Consider the following 22,806-nt stretch of genomic DNA (forward strand, 5'->3'; position numbering starts at 1 on the left):
ACGTAGACACATACGAAGTAGTATATATATATATATATATATAAGAGTATAACTGTATAAGTAAAACACTAGAACTACATTAATGTTACGTAGTACGAAGTACATGAGTACTGCGTCCACTGTGTCTCCGTACATATTTTGATTTAATTATTTTTCGTTTTGAAAGTTGATTTATTTCCATGTTGATTATGTGCAGTGTGTTTGAGTTGGGAGCTTTTGCTCACCAACACTTTTCAGGTACAAAGAGGGGAATTACACGCACGCGCTTGCAAGTACAACTTGCCTTGGTTCGGGGAGAGCATAGTGAGCAAATGAAGAGGATGTTATGTATGTAAGGGAATGGCAATGGATCAGATCATAGAAGTGGCCGGGGAGGGCGGATTACATACGATTTTTATGTTATAAAGGGGATTCCAGGGTGGCTAGGGGAAGGCGTTAAAAGACTTACCAACTTTGTCATGCATGAAGATTTGAATTTGATTTTCTTAAAAAATTAAATCATTGAAGAATATAGACTATTGCAATTGTTTGATTTGCAAATTAAACCAATAACAAATACTTGTATAGTTTATTTGGTCGTCTCACTGGTACATAACATATGATATAACAATAAACAATGATACAAGAAAGATGAAGTCACATGAGTACATGACGCTCCCCTTGCTATTGTGAAGCCAGCATTCCAGCAAGCAGTAAGATAGGGTATTATTCAGTGGCTTGACGCACCATTCTTTTTACAACCGCATTTCAAGTATTAGGCATAATCCATGAATAATTAACCTTACATCCAACTTTACGCTTATATATTAAGACAACATAAATTATTTTGAAAGGATACTACATACATTAATTATTCAATGCACCATTTTTCCTTGAGCTCGCTTTTCAAGGGTTCAATTTCATCTTCCGGAAGTTGTACCACAATAAGTTTGGCATCATTACCTTTACTATTCTCATCTTTAGGGCCTGGAAGTACCAAAACGACTCCTTTATCCCCTATCTCACCAATACTATAGCTAGCAAACCTTGGATGTTTTTCTTTCATTTCAAAACCATAAACATCAGCTTTTTCTACGTCAACAAATGTAAGATTTGCCCCGTAAACAAAGAAATCAGACTCACCCGTCTCTTTGTTCACTAATTCTTCAACCATGTCACTCTCATCGATCACACCTTCAACAATCGAATGTACCAATTTTAACGGAGCAACATTTGATACCGCAAAATTCACCTTGACAACACCTAACATTTGGCCATTATGAGGCACTACTCCTTGCCTTTTGATTGATTTTGGCCTACATATAGTCACAACATTTGTCTCCAAATCCTTCCTAATCTTTGCAATGGATTTCCACATAATTGATGTAATAACCTCAAAAAATTGGCTAGTACAATTGTCATTCATTTTGGTACCATGTACCATTGAATGCAATTCACCAAGTTGGTTTGAATTAAGATGAATAGTGTGGAAACCTATTTTACTATTGAAAGGAAGGACCCAATGGCTACCAACCGGGTCGACCCGTTTCACGGAAATGGGCTCTCGGGTGGATTTCGAAAGCGGGTATTCGGATTGTGGAGGATCTTGAAGGGAAATTAACTTTGGTTTTTCTTTGTTACTACCTTGAATTTGAATATAATGGCCCAAAGTGTTCATGAATTCTACAGCTGAGAATGCATCACCAAGTATGTGAGCCCAACTTAGGCCGACTGAAATTCCTCCACATTTGAACCAAGTCACCTGCAAAAAAATTTGTGTTATTTTTTGGGCAGTATTTACGTATAAGTTACTTTGACTTCCTTTTGTTATTCATACTTACCCAGAAAAAGAAAAAGAAAAAGAAAAAAAAAAAAAAAAAAAAAAAAAAGGTTAGTCTTGTTAGATTTGTGTTAGTATATATTTTTTGAATAAACTTTTGATAATTTTTTGTTATTGATAATTGAAGATAATAATATTTAAAATCATGCATTTGCAAATGTATTTATAGAAATGTATCAATTAAAATAAAATAGAGAAAGTAGAATGTACGGAGTATGAAAAACACGTTAACAAAAACCGAACTTGTCTCATTTATCTTTCGTATATGTATAGATCTAATTAATCTAATTCATCTCAATTTGCAACATTAACCTTTTATAATCTTATGTAACACGGATATATTGACCTATATTTAGATGTGTCATGTGTGCATGGATGTTGGGCAAAAAGTGAAACAGGACTATCAAATTTAATTTAAATCAACTGTATAATTATCATATCGTACAATAAAATCATCAAAAACATAAAATAATATAAGCTTAATTATTACCTGAAGGCAAACAAGAGGGGAGAAGGGCAAGTCAGGACCAAGACCATCATCATTGTACACAAGTTGATCCTGCAAAGAGAGGAAGCCCTCCAAAGCAAGCCACTCCTCGACAGTCTTACTCGATTGAGCCTCGACGATCCTTATTCCAGCATCGTTGAGCTTGATCGATGCTCGTTCTCCGGTCTCGGAAGACGACACCCGGATCCTTCCACAAGTCTTGAAATAAACTACAAGCCTATCAAACATAACTTTTTTTATATCAAGTATACTTATAAAACTAGTCTTTTTTCCTTCTTCATTATCACTAGTATTATTAGGATTATTGAAGAAATAAAGACCCTTAAGATAATGTAATTTCATTGCAAAATCTATGCCTTTTAACTCATATGTTCTGTTTTCTCCTGCGATTTTTCCAGGCACTACTGACGATATTTTTATGTCATAGACTAAGTTATTTTCTCCTTTTGTAACTACCATTTTTTTTTTCTTCTTCTTCCTTTTGTTTAATTTTTTTTTGGTACGTGGATGAAATGGGATTTGGGTGCGTGACATGTATTTATATTATGTAAACTGTACAATCTAGAATTTTGGAAGAAATCAAGTTTGACTTATTTATTCCGACTTTTTTTTTCCTGTACGCAAGCACAAAAGGTGCGTGTCAATATCGGATTGAAGCCTCACACTGATCAATTCGATTCGGGTTAACCAGTAAAGTCTTGGAGAATAAGGGAAAAGATAAGGAAATCAGTACCTTCGAAATATACATATAAAATGGTTGACATTTATATCCATCTGCTTCTCATCGTTTGATTACTTACACTGACGCTGATTGGGGAGGTTGTCCCGATACCCGTCGTTCCACATCAGGTTATTGTTGTTTTCTTGGGAACAACCTCGTCTCTTGATCGTCTAAGCGTCAACGTACATTATCTAAATCGAGTGTAGAAGCAAAATATCGAGGCGTCGCTAATGTTGTCTCTGAGGCATGTTGGCTCCGTAATCTCTTACTTGAGTTAAATTGCCCTCTTCGACAGGCTACTATTGTCTATTGTAATAATGTCAGTGCTATATCTTTCTGGCAACCCGGTACTACAACACCAACGTACCAAACACGTGGAGATGGATATTCATTTTGTTCAAGAAAATGTTGCTTTGGGAGAAGTTCGGGTTCTACATGTTCCTTCTAGATATCAGTTTGCGGATATTTTCACAAAAGGCTTATCACGGGAGTTATTTTTTGATTTCAGTTCCAGTCGTAGCGTACGACCTCCTCTCGCTATGACTGCGGGGGTGTGATAGATATTATAGTTATGATAATATTTGTCGCAGATTAGGATAATAATTGTATATATTTTGTATCCTTTTCGTATTAGGTTTACGATGTTTGTAAAACGCCATATATTTTGATCAATGGTACACACTCCAATTTAAGGATTTCTCATGAAATTTAACATTAGAGATACAATCTTTGTTACTAAAGCAAGTATGGTTAAGTCTTTATCAGACATTTAATGGGGAACTATACGACAAGGATTTGTCAACAATATAATATGATAACATGAAACATGCATCAATGTAGGTTTATGAGACTATCAGATGGTGGACCAAAACAATAAACCTAGCCATAATTGGAGCTAATTCAAAGTGGTTTAGACCCTCTAGGAGAAAAATCATGTGTAGTTGGCGAAGTAATTGCTGAAGGTATATATTATATGATACACGTAATCCCTTTTGATTTGTTCGGAGTTTGTCACATTGTTTGGAGTTAGATTGGTTGGCAAAGTAATTGCTGAAGGTACATACCATTCACAAAATCCCTTTTACTATCTATGTTAAATATTAGTTGCAACTATGGGATATTATTTGTGAAATATAAAATATTTTAAAGTTGCAATTAATGTTTAACGGAGGTAATAATTTATTCAGCGTTATTTGTGCATCGTTTGGAGTTAGATGTTTATTGATAAAATTTTCAACATGATCTTGCAAATAGACTTTATTATTTGCTCGATTAAATAGTGATATATTTAAGTTCCTCAGCGGTAACAAGTAAACTTTCACATTATTGTACAATTTCAATTGATACAATTGAGTATTTTTGTGAGAATATAAAATATTTAATTGTTAAATAATGTGAAACGGAGGTAGTATTTTCCTTAAAATATAAATTACCATATAAAGTATAGTGTGAAATATACATAAGTCAAGTTGTAAAAAAAAAACGGTGCTTTTTCAGTGTGGTTGGCCACATCAACCACACTGTGTAACCGGGGTTACTTATTTAGGGGTTACTCAGTCGGTTAAGGGTTACTTATTTTGGGGTTATTCACTCAGTTAGTGTGTTTTTGTGTGTGTTAGAGTAGCACATGACCAACCGAGTAACCACTGACCGATTGAGTAACCCCTGAATAAGTAACCTTTGCCACACTGTGTGGCCAATCACATATGATAATTAGTATAAAAAAAGAATAATCCGTAATACTCATATTATTTTAATATTACAAATTAAAAATATAACATAGTACAATGTGAGTATTAATTCGGGATAGTAGGAGTACATAAACGATAAACGGAAACCTAACCTGTAGGCAATAATTATTACTTCTGACTCATTTAAGGTTGCTTCAGCTACTTTACAAGGTTGATTCAGCCACATAAATTACATTTAAGTTCGAACAAACTAATCCTAACGTATAGTAAAACCAAAATATAAATTTTTGAGATTGTAGAAGTATGTACTTTAAGAGATCCCATTTATTTTTAACAGGAACTTTAGGATTTAAGAACACCTGAATTTGGAAGACGAGAAATTAATTAAACACCTTATTGACGATTAAAATTAAAAAGAGAGATTAAACTGTTACCGTACTCTAGTATATATATATATATATATATATATATATATATATATTATATATATATATAGGTTTCAAATGAAAGCATTTTAATAATCTAAGAACAATATTTGATGAATAAAATTCATTATTCTCTCTTAATTTCTTTATGCTCTAGCTTATGTAGTTAGTAGAATATTTACAAATTTCAATCGTTAAAATTTCTATGTAGTTTCAAATTACTTCAATTCGTATGTAACTTTTTTTTACAATAAGTTGCTAAAACTTAGATGCATGTATGAGCGAAAAGTAAAACATGAACAAATAAATTTCTGAAATAGAAAGACAATTCATTTATAGGTTATTTTATCTTTCTCCGTATTTTAAAAGGTTGTACATCCTAATACTATATATTTCGTTTTATCTTACCTTCAAAAAAAAAAAAAAAAAAATGTACGAAGTATTTATTAAGTGATGAATTTTTCTTATTGATTCCAATGGTTTGTCACACACACACAAAAGAAAAAAAATAGGAGTATGACAATTATTTGACCAAGACTATTTTTATTTATTTTTTTATTTTTAATGTATTTATTTCCCAACTCCCTGTTACCTGCACCCTTTTTAATTATAGAAAAATAGCTGGAAACTTTATTATTTTGAGCATTTTTCCAGCTTTTTAACCCAGAAATATATTAAAACAGAGTTCTCAAGTAGTAGAACACTACAACACCAACTATCATACTTTAAAACTATTTATTGTTTTGTTAGAAAATTTATTTTGCTCACCTCTATTTCACATGTTTATTGTCTCACTATTATTTTATCACATTTTTTATGGAAAAAAGTTGTGTTTTAACAAGTTGTCACATGTTGCTTCAAAAAAAAAAAAAAAAAAAATGGTCACAAGTTGTATGAGGATTCGTCTGGCGATTCTATATAATCCAACATTCCAACCCGATTTTCGAACTATAAGTGAAATTTAATAACTCAACAAAAATTTATAATATTTGAAGAGTTGATTTTTTTTTTTTTTTTTTTTGAACAAATTTGAAGAGTTGATATTCGCTCAATATAATGACTACGAGTACAATTTTTTTTTATAGCTATTGCAAATTGAATTATAACACATTTTTTTTAAAAACTTTTTTATAAAATATATTTAACTGTAACACTTTTCTAGCATATTTTTATTTCAACTTTAATTAATTTCTAAGTTTTCCTTAAACGACAATTAATCAAAAATAATGAAGGAAGTAAAAATCTTTATGAGCAATTTTGTATCACGTGGAGATGTCATGAACACTCATGGTATCATTCAATTCTCTGACTTTTTTTTTCAACTTCATTAACTTTCTTTGCACTTCCTATAATAGTTCTTAGAATACAGGACTATTATTCATGCATTTAGGTTCTAAAGAAGATCATTGACATGATTGACATCCAAACACGTAATTTTCTTAAAAGTTTTATAATTATTTCATGTACTAATCTTGAAATTCTCCAGCGCTTCTCAATTGTAGGAATGACAATGACTAAAAGTGCTATAGATGCCATGCCACCAGAAATGTAGAACAGCCCTGAGAAAGGCTTAAGGCCAACACTCGTGCTCGTGCTCGTGTTCGTGTTGTTTGTTGATGAGGTTATGCACTTGTAGTGAGCCAACAACTCTCTTTCCAACATCTCAATCTCTCCCCTTTCTATCGCTTTTAACATTGCTTGTGACATGTCTATAGATAGCGAAGAGCCCTTTGGAAATGCCTGTGAGGAACTAAATATCGTTAGTGGTAATTACTTTAAACGGGTAGCAGATTGACAAGTTTTTTTCATGTGAACTTACTAAATTAAACTGAGTTACCGACCAAAAATTACTATACGGTGGATAAGGTTGTAGAGAAATTAAATTGTTTCGGTACCAAACATTTTGTTTGATATAGACTTCAATTATGAAAGGAGCATTAAAGTTGAAAGGTACTACTCACAAAGCTTAAACCACCGAAGTAGTAGGTTGGACCAGCAATAGTGTAGTCTTTTCTATTAGTTTCGTCAATATTATGCATTTTGGTCATGAGGAATTCACTCAAAGCCTGTGTTTTCCTTGTTCATTTGTATTTCTTTACCTCTTTTGCTTAAAATTATATGTTTTTCAGAGTAAACTATCATATTTTAACCACAAAACTGTTACTTTCCTGCATGTTTGCAATCCAGTTCAGTTCATCTTCTTCATTTTTTTTTATTTCTTGCTCAACTATTGCATCTTTTACTTGTAGTATGTGAGTGTACGCAGGCTACATTCTATATTCAGCCTTGTAGCATGTCATTAGTTGGTATAAGTCCTGTGATGGATTATGAATATTATTGTTAGGTGTATAATCATTCTTAGAGTCCCAGAATAATGTATATAATTATTGTATACTCCCTCTGTTTAATTTACCCACTTTCCTATTTTGAACGTTTCTTTTTAATTTAATCTCCTACTATCCAATTTTTTTTTTTTTTTTTTTTTTTTTTTTTTTTTTTTTTTTTTTTTTTTTTATACATAACTTCACAAATAATTTTATATGTCACCTTCAGTCTTTCACTTTTTAATTTTTGCCCTCTTATTTTTAATTGCGATTCTTGTAATTGTGAAGAGATAGGTGTGGAAATTCAAATTAAAAGAAAAAATGGAGGGAGTTAATTTTAGATCTTTTCCAGATCCCCTTTTAATGGCGAAAGCCATATTGATGGACCTCATCGTGACTGGTAATACGATACGTATATTTACATACCCTAAAAAGAGTTGAACTTTCACTATTTAATCATCACACAAATATTTTAAATAAATCAGTGATTCTTAATGGTATTTGCCCAATTTCCTTCGCTTGCTTTTCTTAATAGAGATGATCTTTATTCTGTATAACATTTTACTTCAGAAAAATGGAACGAACAGGACTGGAAGGGCTGCTTCCACCCGAATTCTTAAGTGACCCTCTGCAAACTGTGTGAGTATTGGTTCAATTTTCTGTGATAAATAGCTAGGAAAATTATGAATTATGCTTAACTTTTCATCCACGTATGCGGGATGATGATGACGCGACTATTTTTTTTCACAGCATCTTGAAGAACAATCGGCTTAGTGGGACTATAGATTTTGGTAGTAGCTCTAACCAGTTACTGGATCTCATTGATCTACAAAACAATTCCATCAGTAACGTCACATTGAAGCCTGGATCTAAATATACAATTATGTAAGCTTTTTTTAATGATTTCTTTTCTGCACGGGTATAATTCAAGGCTTTACTGAAATACACAATGTGCATAGAAATAAAGTATACGTAGAGTCGTAGACTATCTTTATTGAAGAGACTGTCCTCATAACAGGGATTAGGTATGTAGAATTTCACAGATAATATACGGTGGATAAGGTTGTAAAGAAATTAAATTGTTTCGGTACCAAACATTTTGTTTGATATAGACTTCAATTATGAAAGGAGCATTAAAGTTGAAAGGTACTACTCACAAAGCTTAAACCACCGAAAGTAGTAGGTTGGACCAGCAATAGTGTAGTCCTTGCAATACTTTGCTAGAAATACTTGAGCATGTGAAGTAACAAAGAAAGCAGCCTTGATTTCACCTCTTTGGAATGCTGTATGATACTCATCAATCGATCGCGTAGGCCTAATGTTGTTAAGTTTAAAATGCAGAACATCAACTAAGTAAGGGCAAAGGAATGAATTCCAATTGCAACCAACAGCTGCATTTTCTCTTCTTAGTGTATCGACGTCTTTCACAGATGGTGGTAATTGGGAAACTGTCATTAGAGATGTAAGTGCTGCTGTGAAATATATAGTCAGCATCAATATTAGGAATTGCCATGGTGCTAGAACAATCTTGGACAAATTGCTCCTCGGCGATTCATCTACAAAAGTAATGGTACGGTGAGTGTCAATATGGTTTAGTTAAACATATAAAAGAGAGCTATCAAAAACTGGCCCGACCTTTAGAAAACCTTACCAAACCAAAACAAATCGGACTAGACTAGCTATTAGCATACAATTGCACATAGCGTTAAAATTTCAATTCAAACCAAGAAAACCCAACCTTGTTACAGCTATCCAAAACTCTGCTGCCGAACAGGGCCTACACAAAGTTAGATTGATGATCAAACTAAAACATGACCCGACCTGACCAACCAATTGATACATCATTAATAATTCAAGGATGCTTACTTCTTTGTGCAAATAATAGCAAACTGAAGGAGAACCAGAAAATTGTGCCAACTTGTTGGAAGAGTGATGAGTCTCCGAATTCTGGATCATCGACGTGTTCTATCAAACACACAACAAACCCCATAAAGAGGCCCATTAATGGAATGAGGATCCACATCTTCCTGTCAAAAACCTTCAAAAAACATCCACATCTCATTTGTGCTGTCATGTTTTACAGTGACAACCATAACCATACCAGACTTAGCATATGGCTGTGAGAAGTCTGCCCACTTGTATCTTTCTTCGAGTATGTTAATGTCCCCAACTGCTGCATCAAATCTCTTAACATACGCAACAGTCACTTAATTAGTACTGATACTGATCCATTCAAAAATTATATACGCGATTACATGGACAAACTTGTAAGTAATTTAACCGAAAACAGGACAATATTGCTGACAAGAATAACTGATGCAGAAAACTGGTATAGATGTTATATGGCTGACAAGATATGTATGAGACAGTGTTTAAGGTCTCGCGGTTGATGAGAAAAATTATGAACATATTTTTGTTAATTGTGTTAATATATTTTTGAATTAGAGTTACCTTCCGATGGATCTCGTGCACCAGTTCATCATATGTGCCATAAAAAGGAATCAAAGTAAAAGGCAGATCATAAGGTAGGTACTTCAGAGAGGCTCTGAACACATCAACAGCAAATCCTGTCATAAAAGTCTTGTTATGTACTTCGTCGAAGCTTACATTGACAAACGGATGAAATGCACCAGAAGCTGGTACACCAATCCTCAGGGGCTTCTGACTGATAACACCAGAACTGAACCCTCTTGAAACTGTCTGTTGGCTGCCTGGCCAATATATAGGACCTAATTTGACAAAATCGTTTTTTCTGCCACTTTGTGTTGGGGGTTTCGTCGAAAATCCATCTTCAGCAGACCAAAAGGCTAAATCGCGGTACCCATTTCCCACCACATTGATAATTTTGAAGGTTGGGAGTTGATCTATCATGCCATTTCTGAAGCTTATATTCCCACTCAAACCCACAAAGTTACTCATGTTAGAGTACAACTTACCTACTGAATCCTTTTTCGCCTTGCCAATTGCTAGTACTGCATCGTATGCCCTTAAAGCAAACAGACTAGGATATGGATTTCCTTGATCATTAGGATATTTTGTAAGATAACTTCTCTCAAATCTAATCTTGAATTTTTTGTATAACTTACTGGTATCAACAAAGCTGGTTTTATATCCAATGACACCTTGCATAGAAGCAATGACTGACGAATCAACAGAATCGAGTAAACTAGCAATTTCCTCTGATATTATCCAAACAAAACCTTTCTCTAGCATCCCCATCTGGTGTGCTTTTTGGAAAACACAAGTGGCTAGTTGAAGAGAAGATTGCAGAACTACAAAGACGCGATTTCTTCTTGTACTGAGCTTTCGGAACTCTTGCTCAATGGCAACTTCAGGGTCAAACAAGGAGTTTATAGGAGGGAAAGCCAAGTGTTGCTCTACAGTTGAATCAACTGACTTCAGTGAATCTGACAGAACAGAAATGATATCAGAATCCAGGGAGAAAGTGTTGCTTCTTTCATATATAACTGTCACTTTTCGCCACTGGAAATAGCTGACTATGGAGGTAAGGCATTGCATGTCAATCGATATATTGCTGCTCATTCGGATCAAATTGGATGATGGCATTGGTAGTGATGCAGTAAGAATAGAAGTTGGAGGCAAGAATATGACAGGAATGTCCAAGAAGTTCTTGTGAACTTCAGATAAGACAGCAGCTTCAGGCAGTGCAAATGTTCCAATGATTGCTTTAACTTTGTTTTTGTGCAGGAGTTTTAGTGCTGCAGGCATAGATAAATTAGACTAAGATAATCGACATCTTTATATAAAATCGAATGATAGACTAATAATACTACATACTCCAATTCTATCATTGCTCAAACTAAATAAAAACAGGCAGAAAGAGGCAGCTGAGGTATCCTGCCCTGGCTTCATCTCATCAAAGCAACTGAAAATGAAATGTTCCAAAAATTAATGTTTTAGCAGGACTACTGAACTGCTGTTCCCCGGCAACATGACACAACAGAAGTTACAAATATGAAGTTTCAAGAATTAAGACTATATATATATTTGTCTAGATATTGTCAGATTAAGACTGCTTTTTATTTGCACCTTCTTTGACAATAGTAGCCAAAGGGTCATTTGGATCAGGTTTAGTTCAGCTCGATTCAGTTGAGGTCATGTTCAGGGGAACTGGTCATATTCAGGTTTCATTGTCAAATAGCTTGTTATTGTGACAATCTAACCAATGAATCAATATTAGTCTATTCAGGTAGGTCATTTTTGCTACTTGTTAATGAGCTAATATTTAGAAGTCCCAGTTTATGAAAATATTGTTGCAGGACATACTTTGTAGGTTGGTAGAGTAGTGTAAAAATGCAGAGTTTGAAAATTTTTAGTAGTTAATGAAATTTATGTCTTTTGGCGATTGGGAAAACAATACAAAAGACACCCACTGCTTCCGGTTAACAGCCTCTTCGTATGTTAGACATTTGACAGCTTCTGAAATATGATTAACAGATTGTACCAAATGCACAAAGAAAACGATCTATGCTAGGGATAAGTATTTAGTTAGTAGTATTGAGCAGGAAATGTGTTAGTCATATAGAAACCCAAATACAGATCTTTTCTTGGAACGGAGCAGCAAAATCATACCAGTAGACGTGGCAGATTTAGAACTTTCAGAAGAATTTCTGAAATGCAGTGTCAGCTGTATGCAGCTGTCTCTATAAACATCTTGAACTGCAATCTTCATTGCTATTTCCTGTTCCTTTCCCACACGAGTGCTGCGATCAATTATTACACCAATGCTAACCGTGACATTCTTGTGTACTAAGCAGTTGTATCTTCCTTGATTTACACTGCTTGTGTAGCTTGGCATCAGAAGCAGAACTACTCCAAGTATGTATACAGCAGGAAGCATGATTAACTTATAACTTACAAAAGTTTGAAGTTAAGCCGGAAAAGGAACACCTATTATTTGCTCAAGAGGAAGTTGCCTTGGCTAATTCGTGCTAAAAATTTCGGACATTGCATAAATCATATTACAATTATAAGACATGTATAAGGGAAGATTCGAAAGTAAGGTCACTTTTAAGGTTGACATATTTTAAGCTATGCTACTGTAAGCCTTATTAAAGATCTCTCCTTGCTTATTTGACTGACATTGTTTATTTACAGGACATTTGTTCATCAACAAACTTACGGAATTTATTTAAAAAAAAATAAAAAATTACCTAATAGTTTGTGGAAAAAGCTACTTAATCTTACTTACGTAAGGACCCAATGATGAAATCATGTACAAACCGTTACTATTTCTTAATATGTCACTTCTATCTATCCAAATATACTAAAATAATATGTGACTATTGTTTTTAAATGGTTATCAGTGGAAGAATTAGGTGGTATTATCAACCAAGTAAAGTCCTTCAATTGTAATTGTCTATAAATCTTTCTACAATTTCTTATCAATGCTAATTATTGCTTGTCCCTAAACAAATCTGGTCAATATAACTGAAAATTAAACTAGTCGTGTTGATGTAACTGAAAGCTAACCACACATATTATAAGCTTTTCTCTAACTTATTAACCAGCCCACTTATGTCACTGATTGAAACATCAAGGGTCAATATCTACAAGCATTAATGTTCCTAAGCCCTACAATAATCTAACTTAAGACTACTTGCTTAATTATATATTGCTGAAATCCTACCGGAAATTTGATTCTTTTTCCTTGTATTAGAAGATTGGAATCTTATTTATATATCATTGTCATGGTTGAATGGTCTTAATCTACAAGGATACACAATCGCGGTAATAACAAGTATGATGGAGAACTGAGATTTTTCAGCATTCTTTACAAAATAAATTTATGCCGTCATTTGATTTGGAGGAATAATCAAGCAACATCTTAAGCTTAAAAAAGATCACTTGCTAGTCCATCTTGATCTTCCAAGTGGATATATAATCCTCCCTTAAACGGCTGTCAGGGCATGTTGTTTGTTTCATCTTATTTAACTTATTACATAAAAATATATTCCAGATAGAAATAAGGCCAGTAAAAAAAAAAGTTCAGAAAAAATTAAGTCCAGACATTAATTTTTCAGATAAAATAAGTTAGAATAATTAAGTTGTGTTTTTACAGTGTAACAGCTAATAATGTTTTGCATATGCTTATGAATTGGGATATGGCCTCAACCATGGCAATCTAAACCTGGTTCGGTGTCTCAACATCATTGACAACCATGAACATATTCTGCTTCTTAAAATTGCTTCCTTAACAACACTCAAAATTCGCGATTGCAGCTCTACTGAAGGAAATACAATGACTAGAAGTGCTACTGCTGCAACGCCACCAGAGATGCAAAACAGCCCGGAGAAAGGCTTAAGGCCTACAAATGTGGTGCTGTTGTTTATTGTTGATGTGGAGCACTTGCAACGGGTGAACATCTCATGCTCCAAACCTTCTATTTCTCCCTTTTCTGTTGCCTTCAGAATAGCCTGTGAAATGTCTGTAGACAATACAGAGCCCTTCCGGAATGCCTGAGATAACAAACAGTGGACCAACATGGAAAATAAGTAATGGACTTTGAGCTGCAAACTATGAAGAATTAAAACTACAACAACAACAACAAAAATAAACTTATAAAAGCCACTCACAAAGCCAAAACCACCGAAGTTGTAAGTTGGTCCTGCAAGAGTGTATCCCCTGCAGTACTTTGTCAGAAAAACTTTCGCGTGAAAGGTAACAAAGAAAGCAGCCTTGATCTCACCCCTTTCGAAAGCAGGAGGATATTCCTCAACAGCTCGCATTCGCTTAATGTTTTCTGGTTTAAATCGCAACACGTGAACTAAGTACGTACAGACAAAGGAGTTCCAATTACATCCAACAACTGCATTCTCTGCCCTCAGAGCCTCCACATCTTTCACAGACGGTAATAGTTGAGAAACTGTCATTAGGGAGGTAAGTGAAGCTTGGAAATATATCGTAAGCATCAATATTAGGAGATACCATGGTACAAGAACAATCTTGGATAAATTGCTCCTAGGCGATTCCTCTGCAAATTAAGGTAATGTTATTCATTAATAAAACAATGCAAATAATTAAAATGGTTACATATTGGCTTAGACCTCATTCTTTTCACCTGAAAAATCTTCATCTGAGCTTATTAAACCTTATTAAACTTAGTAAGTTGTCTCTGATAAGGTATGCTTACTTTGTGCAAAGAAAAGTAAGGTGAAGGAAAACCAGAAAACTGCCCCAAGTTGCTGGGATACCGAACCATCAGCAAATTCTGGATTTCTTCGACGTTCTACTAACCATACAACGAATCCTATGAAGAGGCCCATTGACAAGAAAAGAATCCACAATTTCTTTTCGAAGACCATTGCAAATATCCAGATATCCTTTGTCTTGTCTTCTTTGACTGTGACAACCATGTTCATTCCAGATTTCACAAAAGGTTGGGAGAAGTCAGCCCACCTGTATCTTTCATCTAGTATTAGAAAATCACCAACTGCAGCATCAAAGACCTATACACAGTCCAACAAAAATTCAATTTTCACTGTTAAATTCATATCAATCTCCTAATCCTTCAACCTTCACATCAAAAATGCATTCGATAGACAATCTAGTTGCGCAGTAGTTGATACAGAAAAGGTTTAGGACTACAGTTAAATATGCACATCTTACAGGTGAGGCAACACTAACAAGGACTCGAAAGCAAGAAAGAAACAATAGACATTTGTGCAAATAGATGAAGTAAAAGTAAATTGATGCTTACCCTCTGATGGATTTGATGCACCAGATCATCATATCTGCCATAATATGGAACCAACTTGAAAGGAAGATCATAAGGAAGGTACTTAAGAGAAGTATTAAATACGTCGATGACAAATCCTGTGATGGATGTCTGGTCAGGTGCCACAATGCTTACATTGACCAAATGAAAAGCACCAGAAGCAGGAACACCTATTATCAGCGGCTTTTCACTGGTAGCACCAATATTCCAACCTCTCGGAACTTCCTGCAGACCGCCTGGCCAGTAAATAGGGCCTAATTCAACAAGCATGTCATGATTTTGGCCATAATTTCTGGTTTCCTTTCTACCAGTTTTTGAAGATTGTTTCTTAAAGAATCCAAACTCAGAGGACCAAAAGGCTAATTCCCTGTAGCTTTTTCCGACCACATTGATAATTTGGAAGGTCGGTATATCTTTTAGCTCGCCGTTTCTAAAGCTTACATTCCCACTCAAACCTTCAAAGTTACTCAACAAGAGGTTGGGGAACAACTCTGTAGAGTTAGACTTTATTGCTGCATTTTTACTTTTAGTAATCGCGTGTAACATGTCATATGCCCTCAAAGCAAACAAAGTTGGATTTGGATTTCCTTGATCATAAGGAAATTTAGCAATATAACTTTGCTTGAATTTGACCTCAAACTCTTTGTAGGATTTACTGCTGTCAAAAATATTGGTTTTGTATCCAAGGACTCCTTGCATAGAAGAAATGACTGATGAGTCGACAGAATCAAGTAAACTTGCAATCTCATCTGATATTATCCAAACAAACCCTTTTTCTACCATCCCCATCTCATTCGCCTTTTGGAAAAGACGCGTGGCTAGTTCAAGAGAAGAATGCAGAAGTACAAAGACATGGTTACCCCCTCTTTTGAGATTGTAAAGCTCTTTTTCAATGACTACATCAGGTTCTGACAAGGTACTTACAGAAGGGAAGGCTATATGCTGCTCTATGATTGCATCAACCGACCTTAGTGAATCAGATAGAGCAGCAAAATACGCAGAATCCATGGGAAAAATATTGCTTTTTTCGTATATAACTGTCACTCTTCTCCATCGAAAATGACCAACTATAGCAGAAAGGCATTGCATATGAACAGAGAAATGATGGGACATTTGGAGCAAATTAGATGGCAGTGGCACTAAAGGTGAAGACATTGCAGTTGGAGTTAAGAGAAAAATAGGAACTCCCAGTAAATTCTTATGAAATTCTGATAAGAATACCGCTTCTGTTAATGAAAACGTTCCGATTAAGACTTCAACTTTCTTACTGTACATAAGCTTGGATGCTGCAGGCACAGACATATTAACAAATACTTGTAAAAAATTTGCATGAACAAATGGGATACAAAAGTGGTATACTTATCATCATTGCAGAAAACATATAAATAAAAACTGTTTACTTTTGGAAAAGAGGGGATATATTCTTACCAATGTTAGTGGCATGTACCAAGCCTTCAGGAAAATCTCGAACATGCAGAGTAACAGGACTGCAGCTGTTTCTGTAAATATCGCGAACTGCAATCTTCATAGCTATTTTCTGCTCCTTTCCCACACGAGTATTGCCGTTGATAACTACACCAATGCTGGTGACAGCATTTCTGTGCATTGAACGATTGTATCGTCTTAGACTAGCACCGTCTTTCATGCTTGGCATCAGCAGCAACACTACTAATATATAGAATACAGAAGGCATAGTTATGTAACTTTTAAAAAGTCTTCTTGTAAATGAGCGATCAAATTAAATTCCTAGACTAATTATGTCTATTAATCATATATATATTCAGACATCTATATGTATACGGTTGCATGGCACATGCAGTATCAAATTAAAGGTTTTGTTATTATAATTTCACTTCAAATTTACATCTATAAAATCTGTTAAGGGAATTTGAAGTGAAATTATAATAACAAAAACTTTGACTTTGACTTATTCAGACATCCTTAATTAATCCCAATGTTTAAGTTCCAATTTTTCTGATTTGATTTTATTATTCCCCTGCAACAAGTAAAACACTTGTTATGTACAACAGTTCTTACTTCTTAGTAAAAACTTACTTGGATGTAGATTAAGCTAAACAGCAGAGTCTATATTACGCTGCTTATAAATTAGAAATATTGACTATTCTTTCTTTTACCGAACCTTCTAAGTATATGTAGTAACCTATGTTACTCAAGTTCAACTGTCATACCAATATCAAGTCTTTGACTTTGAGACACTACACATGAGGTGGCGGGGTAGTCCTTTTGGGGGAAATGAAAAGTCGGAGTAAGGACCTATTCAATTCACCTTACAAAAATACTACGTAATATACAATAAAAATAAATTCACTGTAAAAATCAGTAACATTAAAGAAGAAATATAATAGAGAATCAGTAAAAAATAAAAATCAATTCAAAAAAAAATTCAGTCTAGCAAAACAAGGTGAAGTAAATAGGGCCTAACATAGGTAGCGACTTATTAGAGCAGTTAATGATAAATTATGTCATTTTCAACGAAATTCAAACCAGTATGCTGAACTTGCGACTGGGATATGACTCAGCTTATGCAAATTCTACAATTGATCAGCATATTCATATAATAAAATAAAATAAGGAAACACTCAATAGATAATGAGAGGTTTATCTTACTGGCTAGTTACTAATTGCATTATGTCAAGTTGTCAGCATAGAATAATCATCTCACACATGTAATTATAATAACAAGTCAATATGTGTAAATAATTGTATTATTATGCATTGTAATCAACTAATCAACTTATAATAATCTGAACTTGTTGACTGAGTTATTTTTTACATAAGTTAAGTACTTGTAATTTTATAAAATTTAGTCTAAGTAGTCTGATCTTAAACTTTTGGGGCCCTTAGAAGAATGTCAAGAACCACATAAGATTTTGCTCGTCACCATTTATCAACAACCAAAGCGCTGAAATTCATTGGTATTTTTAGTCCAATCTACCTATTGTATGCATTTCTTCTAGAGGAAGTCATAGTTGATCTCGAGGTTCAACATAATACTTCAGTTGCAAATTTTAAGAGGAATCCTTACGAAAATTCCCTAGCTACGGAGTATTGGTGAGCAGTCAGAGGAAAATCTAACCACATATAAGTCCCGCAAGGCTCCATACTAATTAAATCAATTACTGTATATGTGAAGTAGCCCATCAAACTTATATGTTAGTCATTCTCCCTCTTATAATAGTCTTAATTCACGTGTGGATTATTATACCTTTAGCAATCGACACGATAGTAGGGGTACATAATGATTCCCGTGTAGTCGAGGGGCTTATGGTAGTCGAGATCAACAGAAAAATCAGTACATCCCCATCATCAACCTATTAGTCCTCTTTCTCCTACAGAAAAGTCAAGTCTTTTTTCTTTCCTTACAAGTATAATTTCGAAGAATTTTGAATATTGCCAATGAAACAAGGACCACCAGCAAATAAACAAAAAAAAGGACCATTTCTTTAGATAAAAACACTAGCATTGTCAAATGTCAATCTCCCAAAAAATACTTCATTTCGTATTAATTAATTTTGAAATTTGATGAACTTCAAGAAAAATTCATACGATTAATTACATTTACAAGTATGTACATTGTACACATTAGCAACATGACTATTAAAAGTTCGAACTTGAATTAGGAGAAGCTACCTTGTAATTGTGCTGGGAAATTAAGACACTACATACAATAATAATTAATATAAGTATATATTACCATGTTAAGACTATGATAGGAAAATAGAGGAAATTTGACTTTGTCTAATTCAAACTTCATTTATAGTATATAGTAATGTACTCGATCTGCCATAATTAAAAAGTTACTCCCTCCGTTTCATAATGTTAGTCTCATTTACGTATATCGATGCAATTCTTTGATTGCAAATATCTTTAGTCTCACACAAAAAAAATTATAAAAATTAGATATTAATAATATACTCATAGAGACGAATAAAACTAGATCTCATTTGAATATGTTTAGTCTTACATATATAGAGAAATTTAAAAGATTCCCTCTTATTTTTAACTAGGTTAAATCCCGTGCCATGCACGGTCATAATTACAGTTTCCAACAAATAAATTATAAATAATGATGTTAATTCAACTAACAATAATTTATCCAAAAATAATATTTGTTACAAACTAACTTGAATTTTAATTTATACTAATACCAAATACGTAAAGGTTATTGAATTGGATTGTATAAAATAGTAATAGAAATTACAAGCTATAAGGTTTTATATATAAATGAATGAAAATATTAGTTTAGGTTAGTACCCATATACAAACTCATATACATTTGCCCTTATATTTTGCTGACACACTTTGACCACATAATATGCAATTTTAGTTGGAATTTATTATACTTTAGGATAATTAGTATTCCGTAATCAACTTTTTTAAATATATTTTTAGTGAGTAGTAGGGGTTTTTAATTTTATTTTTTTAAATAATCACATAAATTTTTATAGTAATTAGATTGAATTTTCCAATATATATGATTTTGTTTGGTTGTTCTTATAAAAGGTTTATATAATTTTAAGATTTACACAAAGTATGCTACCAAAATGATTTTTCTTTTTTAATTAAAATAAATTTTATTGTCAAATGATAAAAGTTGAAAAAAAAAATTGATAATATTATAATATCTTGGATAATAATATATTACAATATCTTATTTTTAATCTATGTTAGTATTTTTGTAACTAAAAGTTTCCTAATATATACAGTAGAATATATGCAAAAAAAATTAATTGAGTATGATTGGATTAAATACGTTGTCAAAATAGAAATAAGTATTATTGTAGGTTATAAAATGGATGTCATTAAAATTTGCCAAAAAAAAAAAAAAAAAGAAAGAAAGAAAAAGGAAAGAAAACAAAGGCGGAAAATTTTTTAACTAGAAAATGACAAGTGTCATTTCTGGTTTCACCTTTAGTATAAAGTTATTGATACTCAAAAGTTAATATATACCTTATAGCTTCTAATCTATTACTGTTGTTTACTTACATTAATGTGATTTTATGAGTATATATAATACATGAGTAAACAATAGAATGCGAGTGGTTACATCTGAGTATTTGATAGACTAGGTACATTAGCTACGAGTTAGGGATATCTTTGACTATCAAACCTAAATGAGTAAATTAAGGAATTACACAAACTATAAACAGTAAATAATAATGATGATAAAGCAAGCAAATTTCCTTTAGCATTTTAGCTGCCTAAGAAGGTATTCAAAAAATCATACATTGGAACAATTCTAATACTATACAATCCCACTTAACTATAGTTTTTTCTTATGTCTAATTCACCCATAGGTCAAAGTAAAGTGTGTGAATAGTGTAAGCGAAACCAATAATTCATTATCACCCCCTACATGCACAAAATGATAACACAATCATACAAAGTGTTTGATAAGCACTAGTGCAGTGTGCTTTCCTAAGCACAAGCAGCATAACAACCAAGTGCCAATAACTAGAGAACAGTCATCATCAAGTATGCCAAGAATCTTGTCCGATATCAATTGTCACATAAATCAAGATCAATTAGTTAGCAAACACACATCAATCAATTAATTTAAGCATTAAATTGCTAAAATTGTGTAGCCGTTGGGAATATTTGAAGTTTCTTGTAAATCAATCAATAACCCAAAGCCCTCTCCATTAACATTACCTCTCCACCAATTTTGATCTTTGTTGTGACTTGTGATTATATAGAGTTTCAACTCAATGGTTTGGTGTGGTTGGCCCCAAACCTAGAGTTGATCACCACTGGCCTGACCCATTGGCTCAATCTTGTTCTAAAAGATGGCCTCAGCTAACCCAATTTATCATCCCTATGATCCGACCTAAACCTAATTAACTTAGTTTTAGCAATTGTCTTTGTATTGAAATTTTTGGGCCTTTTGTGGTTGTTTTGCTTGCCTCTTAAGCCCATGACAACAAAGGTTATAGCCTTTATGAAAGCTTAATTTTGCCTAATAAGGCACGATCCTGGTGTGTCTAACTCAACACACCAAATTACGTTACACTATTCTATCTCAAATTTAAAATGAAAAAAAAAAAAAAAGTTTATCTCCTTGGTAAACAAAATATGTTTATCAAGTGGCAAAATTATAAATAAATCAATAGCTTTTTATTAACAATGGGTCCATAATTGTTAATTTATTTACAAATATGTCATATTGACTATGCCAAATTGTTGATTTATTTACAATTTTGTCACTTGAGATAATTGGGGCTATCTCATTTTAAATACTCTAAAAATTAAACATTTATTAGATTCAATAAGGTGTTGTCCATCTTCATTTATTTATTTGAACCAAATCCACCCGATATGATATTAAATTGATGCATAGTTTAAATGAACTTGACTTCAAATGCCACAATCCTTTACCGGAGAAATTAAATGATTATGTTTTTAAGATGTATTTTATCATTTATAAAGCTAGTTGTGGATTGTGTTGCGTACGCAACCTAATAAGATTTTAGACCATACCAAACAAGCAAAATAATCATCTTCTATGAACTACACACAAAATAAAAGGTCGGACACAACACAACCAGTGGCGGACCCAGGAATTTCCGACTGGTGAGTCACAATCGATAATCAAATATGTAAAATAAAATTTCACAATGACATGTAAGGAGACATTTACTTCCTAAACTTGAAAATAAACAACACGATTGGAGACCAAATTAACTACAACGGATGTAGCCTAAATACATATCAGTCCGCAACATGTTTTACAGGATGATCAATAATTTTGAAGCAATGCCTCAAGGCGTAAAAGCAATCCTTTTTTGGCACTTCAATATGATTCAAGCATATGATCAAGAATAAACACGAATAACAATTGATTCACAATACAAGTATACAATATTCCCAGCATGAAATAGACTCAAGAATTACAGAAATTGCCCAAATTAAAACCAAAATTACAGAGACTCACCCATATCCAGGCAAATTAACAATATACCAACTCTTGTTGATTAGAAAATGATTGATAAGCTGAGTCTTCCCTGCATATAAATTCAACAACCTAATCAAACACAAAGTTAACAAAACAAATGAAATCACAAGTATGAATCATATGCAAATAACTCCAACAGCGAATTACCCCTATTCATAATTGGTTGGACGGTTCATATTCAACTAAATCAAGCAATATTCAACTAAATCAAGCAATATTCCCCAGAAACAAAAGCACAATTCCAGATAGCTAAGCGACATCATGAACTCATAAAGCCCGGTAAGAAGTATATACAAAAAAAAGTACATGCCAGAAACAAAAGAGATACCTTCACAAATCTCCTAACCCCAACAGAACAAGCAACTCTACAACAGCAGACCCACAAGCAATGCAATCAGCAAGCCTGTAACCTGGAAAAAACACAAATTTAAACCGGGGACAAATAAACTCCAAAAACAGTGGAAATAGAAGTTGTTCTCTTAAAATACAATTAGGCAAAGCATACAGCTAATATGTAACAGATCAATTTAGAACAAATAATCAATAAGCTCTTGGAATCTATACGCCATAATCAAAGTAGAGGCAAAACAACTATCACCCACACAA

At 33.3% G+C, this 22,806-nt stretch overlaps 2 protein-coding genes and 1 pseudogene across 2 annotated transcripts; all 3 read right to left on the minus strand.

Moving 5' to 3' along the window:
* Positions 1-540: 540 nt before the first annotated feature.
* On the minus strand, positions 541-3,021 carry LOC110709796 (protein ECERIFERUM 2-like). The gene is made up of 2 exons (XM_021888045.1): positions 2,310-3,021; positions 541-1,741 (listed from the first exon to the last, which is right to left on the minus strand). The coding sequence occupies exons 1-2, from the start codon at positions 2,859-2,861 to the stop codon at positions 851-853; spliced, it is 1,443 nt and encodes a 480-aa protein (XP_021743737.1). The 5' UTR covers positions 2,862-3,021; the 3' UTR covers positions 541-850.
* Positions 3,022-6,328: 3,307 nt separating this feature from the next.
* Positions 6,329-12,555, minus strand: LOC110709597 (annotated as a pseudogene).
* A 786-nt stretch (positions 12,556-13,341) lies between these two features.
* LOC110709819 (glutamate receptor 2.9-like) lies at positions 13,342-16,954 on the minus strand. The gene is made up of 5 exons (XM_021888075.1): positions 16,656-16,954; positions 15,210-16,513; positions 14,643-14,958; positions 14,086-14,483; positions 13,342-13,968 (listed from the first exon to the last, which is right to left on the minus strand). Exons 1-5 carry the CDS (start codon positions 16,918-16,920, stop codon positions 13,600-13,602), a joined length of 2,652 nt encoding a protein of 883 aa, XP_021743767.1. The 5' UTR covers positions 16,921-16,954; the 3' UTR covers positions 13,342-13,599.
* Between the last annotated feature and the right edge of the window lie 5,852 nt (positions 16,955-22,806).

Source organism: Chenopodium quinoa, unplaced genomic scaffold (genome assembly GCF_001683475.1).
Source record: "Chenopodium quinoa cultivar QQ74 unplaced genomic scaffold, ASM168347v1, whole genome shotgun sequence".
NCBI classification, from domain to species: domain Eukaryota; kingdom Viridiplantae; phylum Streptophyta; class Magnoliopsida; order Caryophyllales; family Amaranthaceae; genus Chenopodium; species Chenopodium quinoa.

What these genes read in the sequence shown, in the direction of transcription:
- LOC110709796 (XM_021888045.1), bottom strand. Translation starts at nt 2,861, where the DNA reads ATGTCACGCACCCAAATCCCATTTCATCCACGTACCAAAAAAAAATTA. An exon ending in CCCCTCTTGTTTGCCTTCAG is followed by an intron (nt 1,742 to 2,309) that starts GTAATAATTAAG and finishes ATTTTTTTGCAG; the next exon opens with GTGACTTGGTTCAAATGTGG.
- LOC110709819 (XM_021888075.1), bottom strand. Translation starts at nt 16,920, where the DNA reads ATGCCTTCTGTATTCTATATATTAGTAGTGTTGCTGCTGATGCCAAGC. An exon ending in TGCATCAAATCCATCAGAGG is followed by an intron (nt 14,959 to 15,209) that starts GTAAGCATCAAT and finishes GACTGTGTATAG; the next exon opens with GTCTTTGATGCTGCAGTTGG. An exon ending in ACTTCGGTGGTTTTGGCTTT is followed by an intron (nt 13,969 to 14,085) that starts GTGAGTGGCTTT and finishes TTGTTATCTCAG; the next exon opens with GCATTCCGGAAGGGCTCTGT.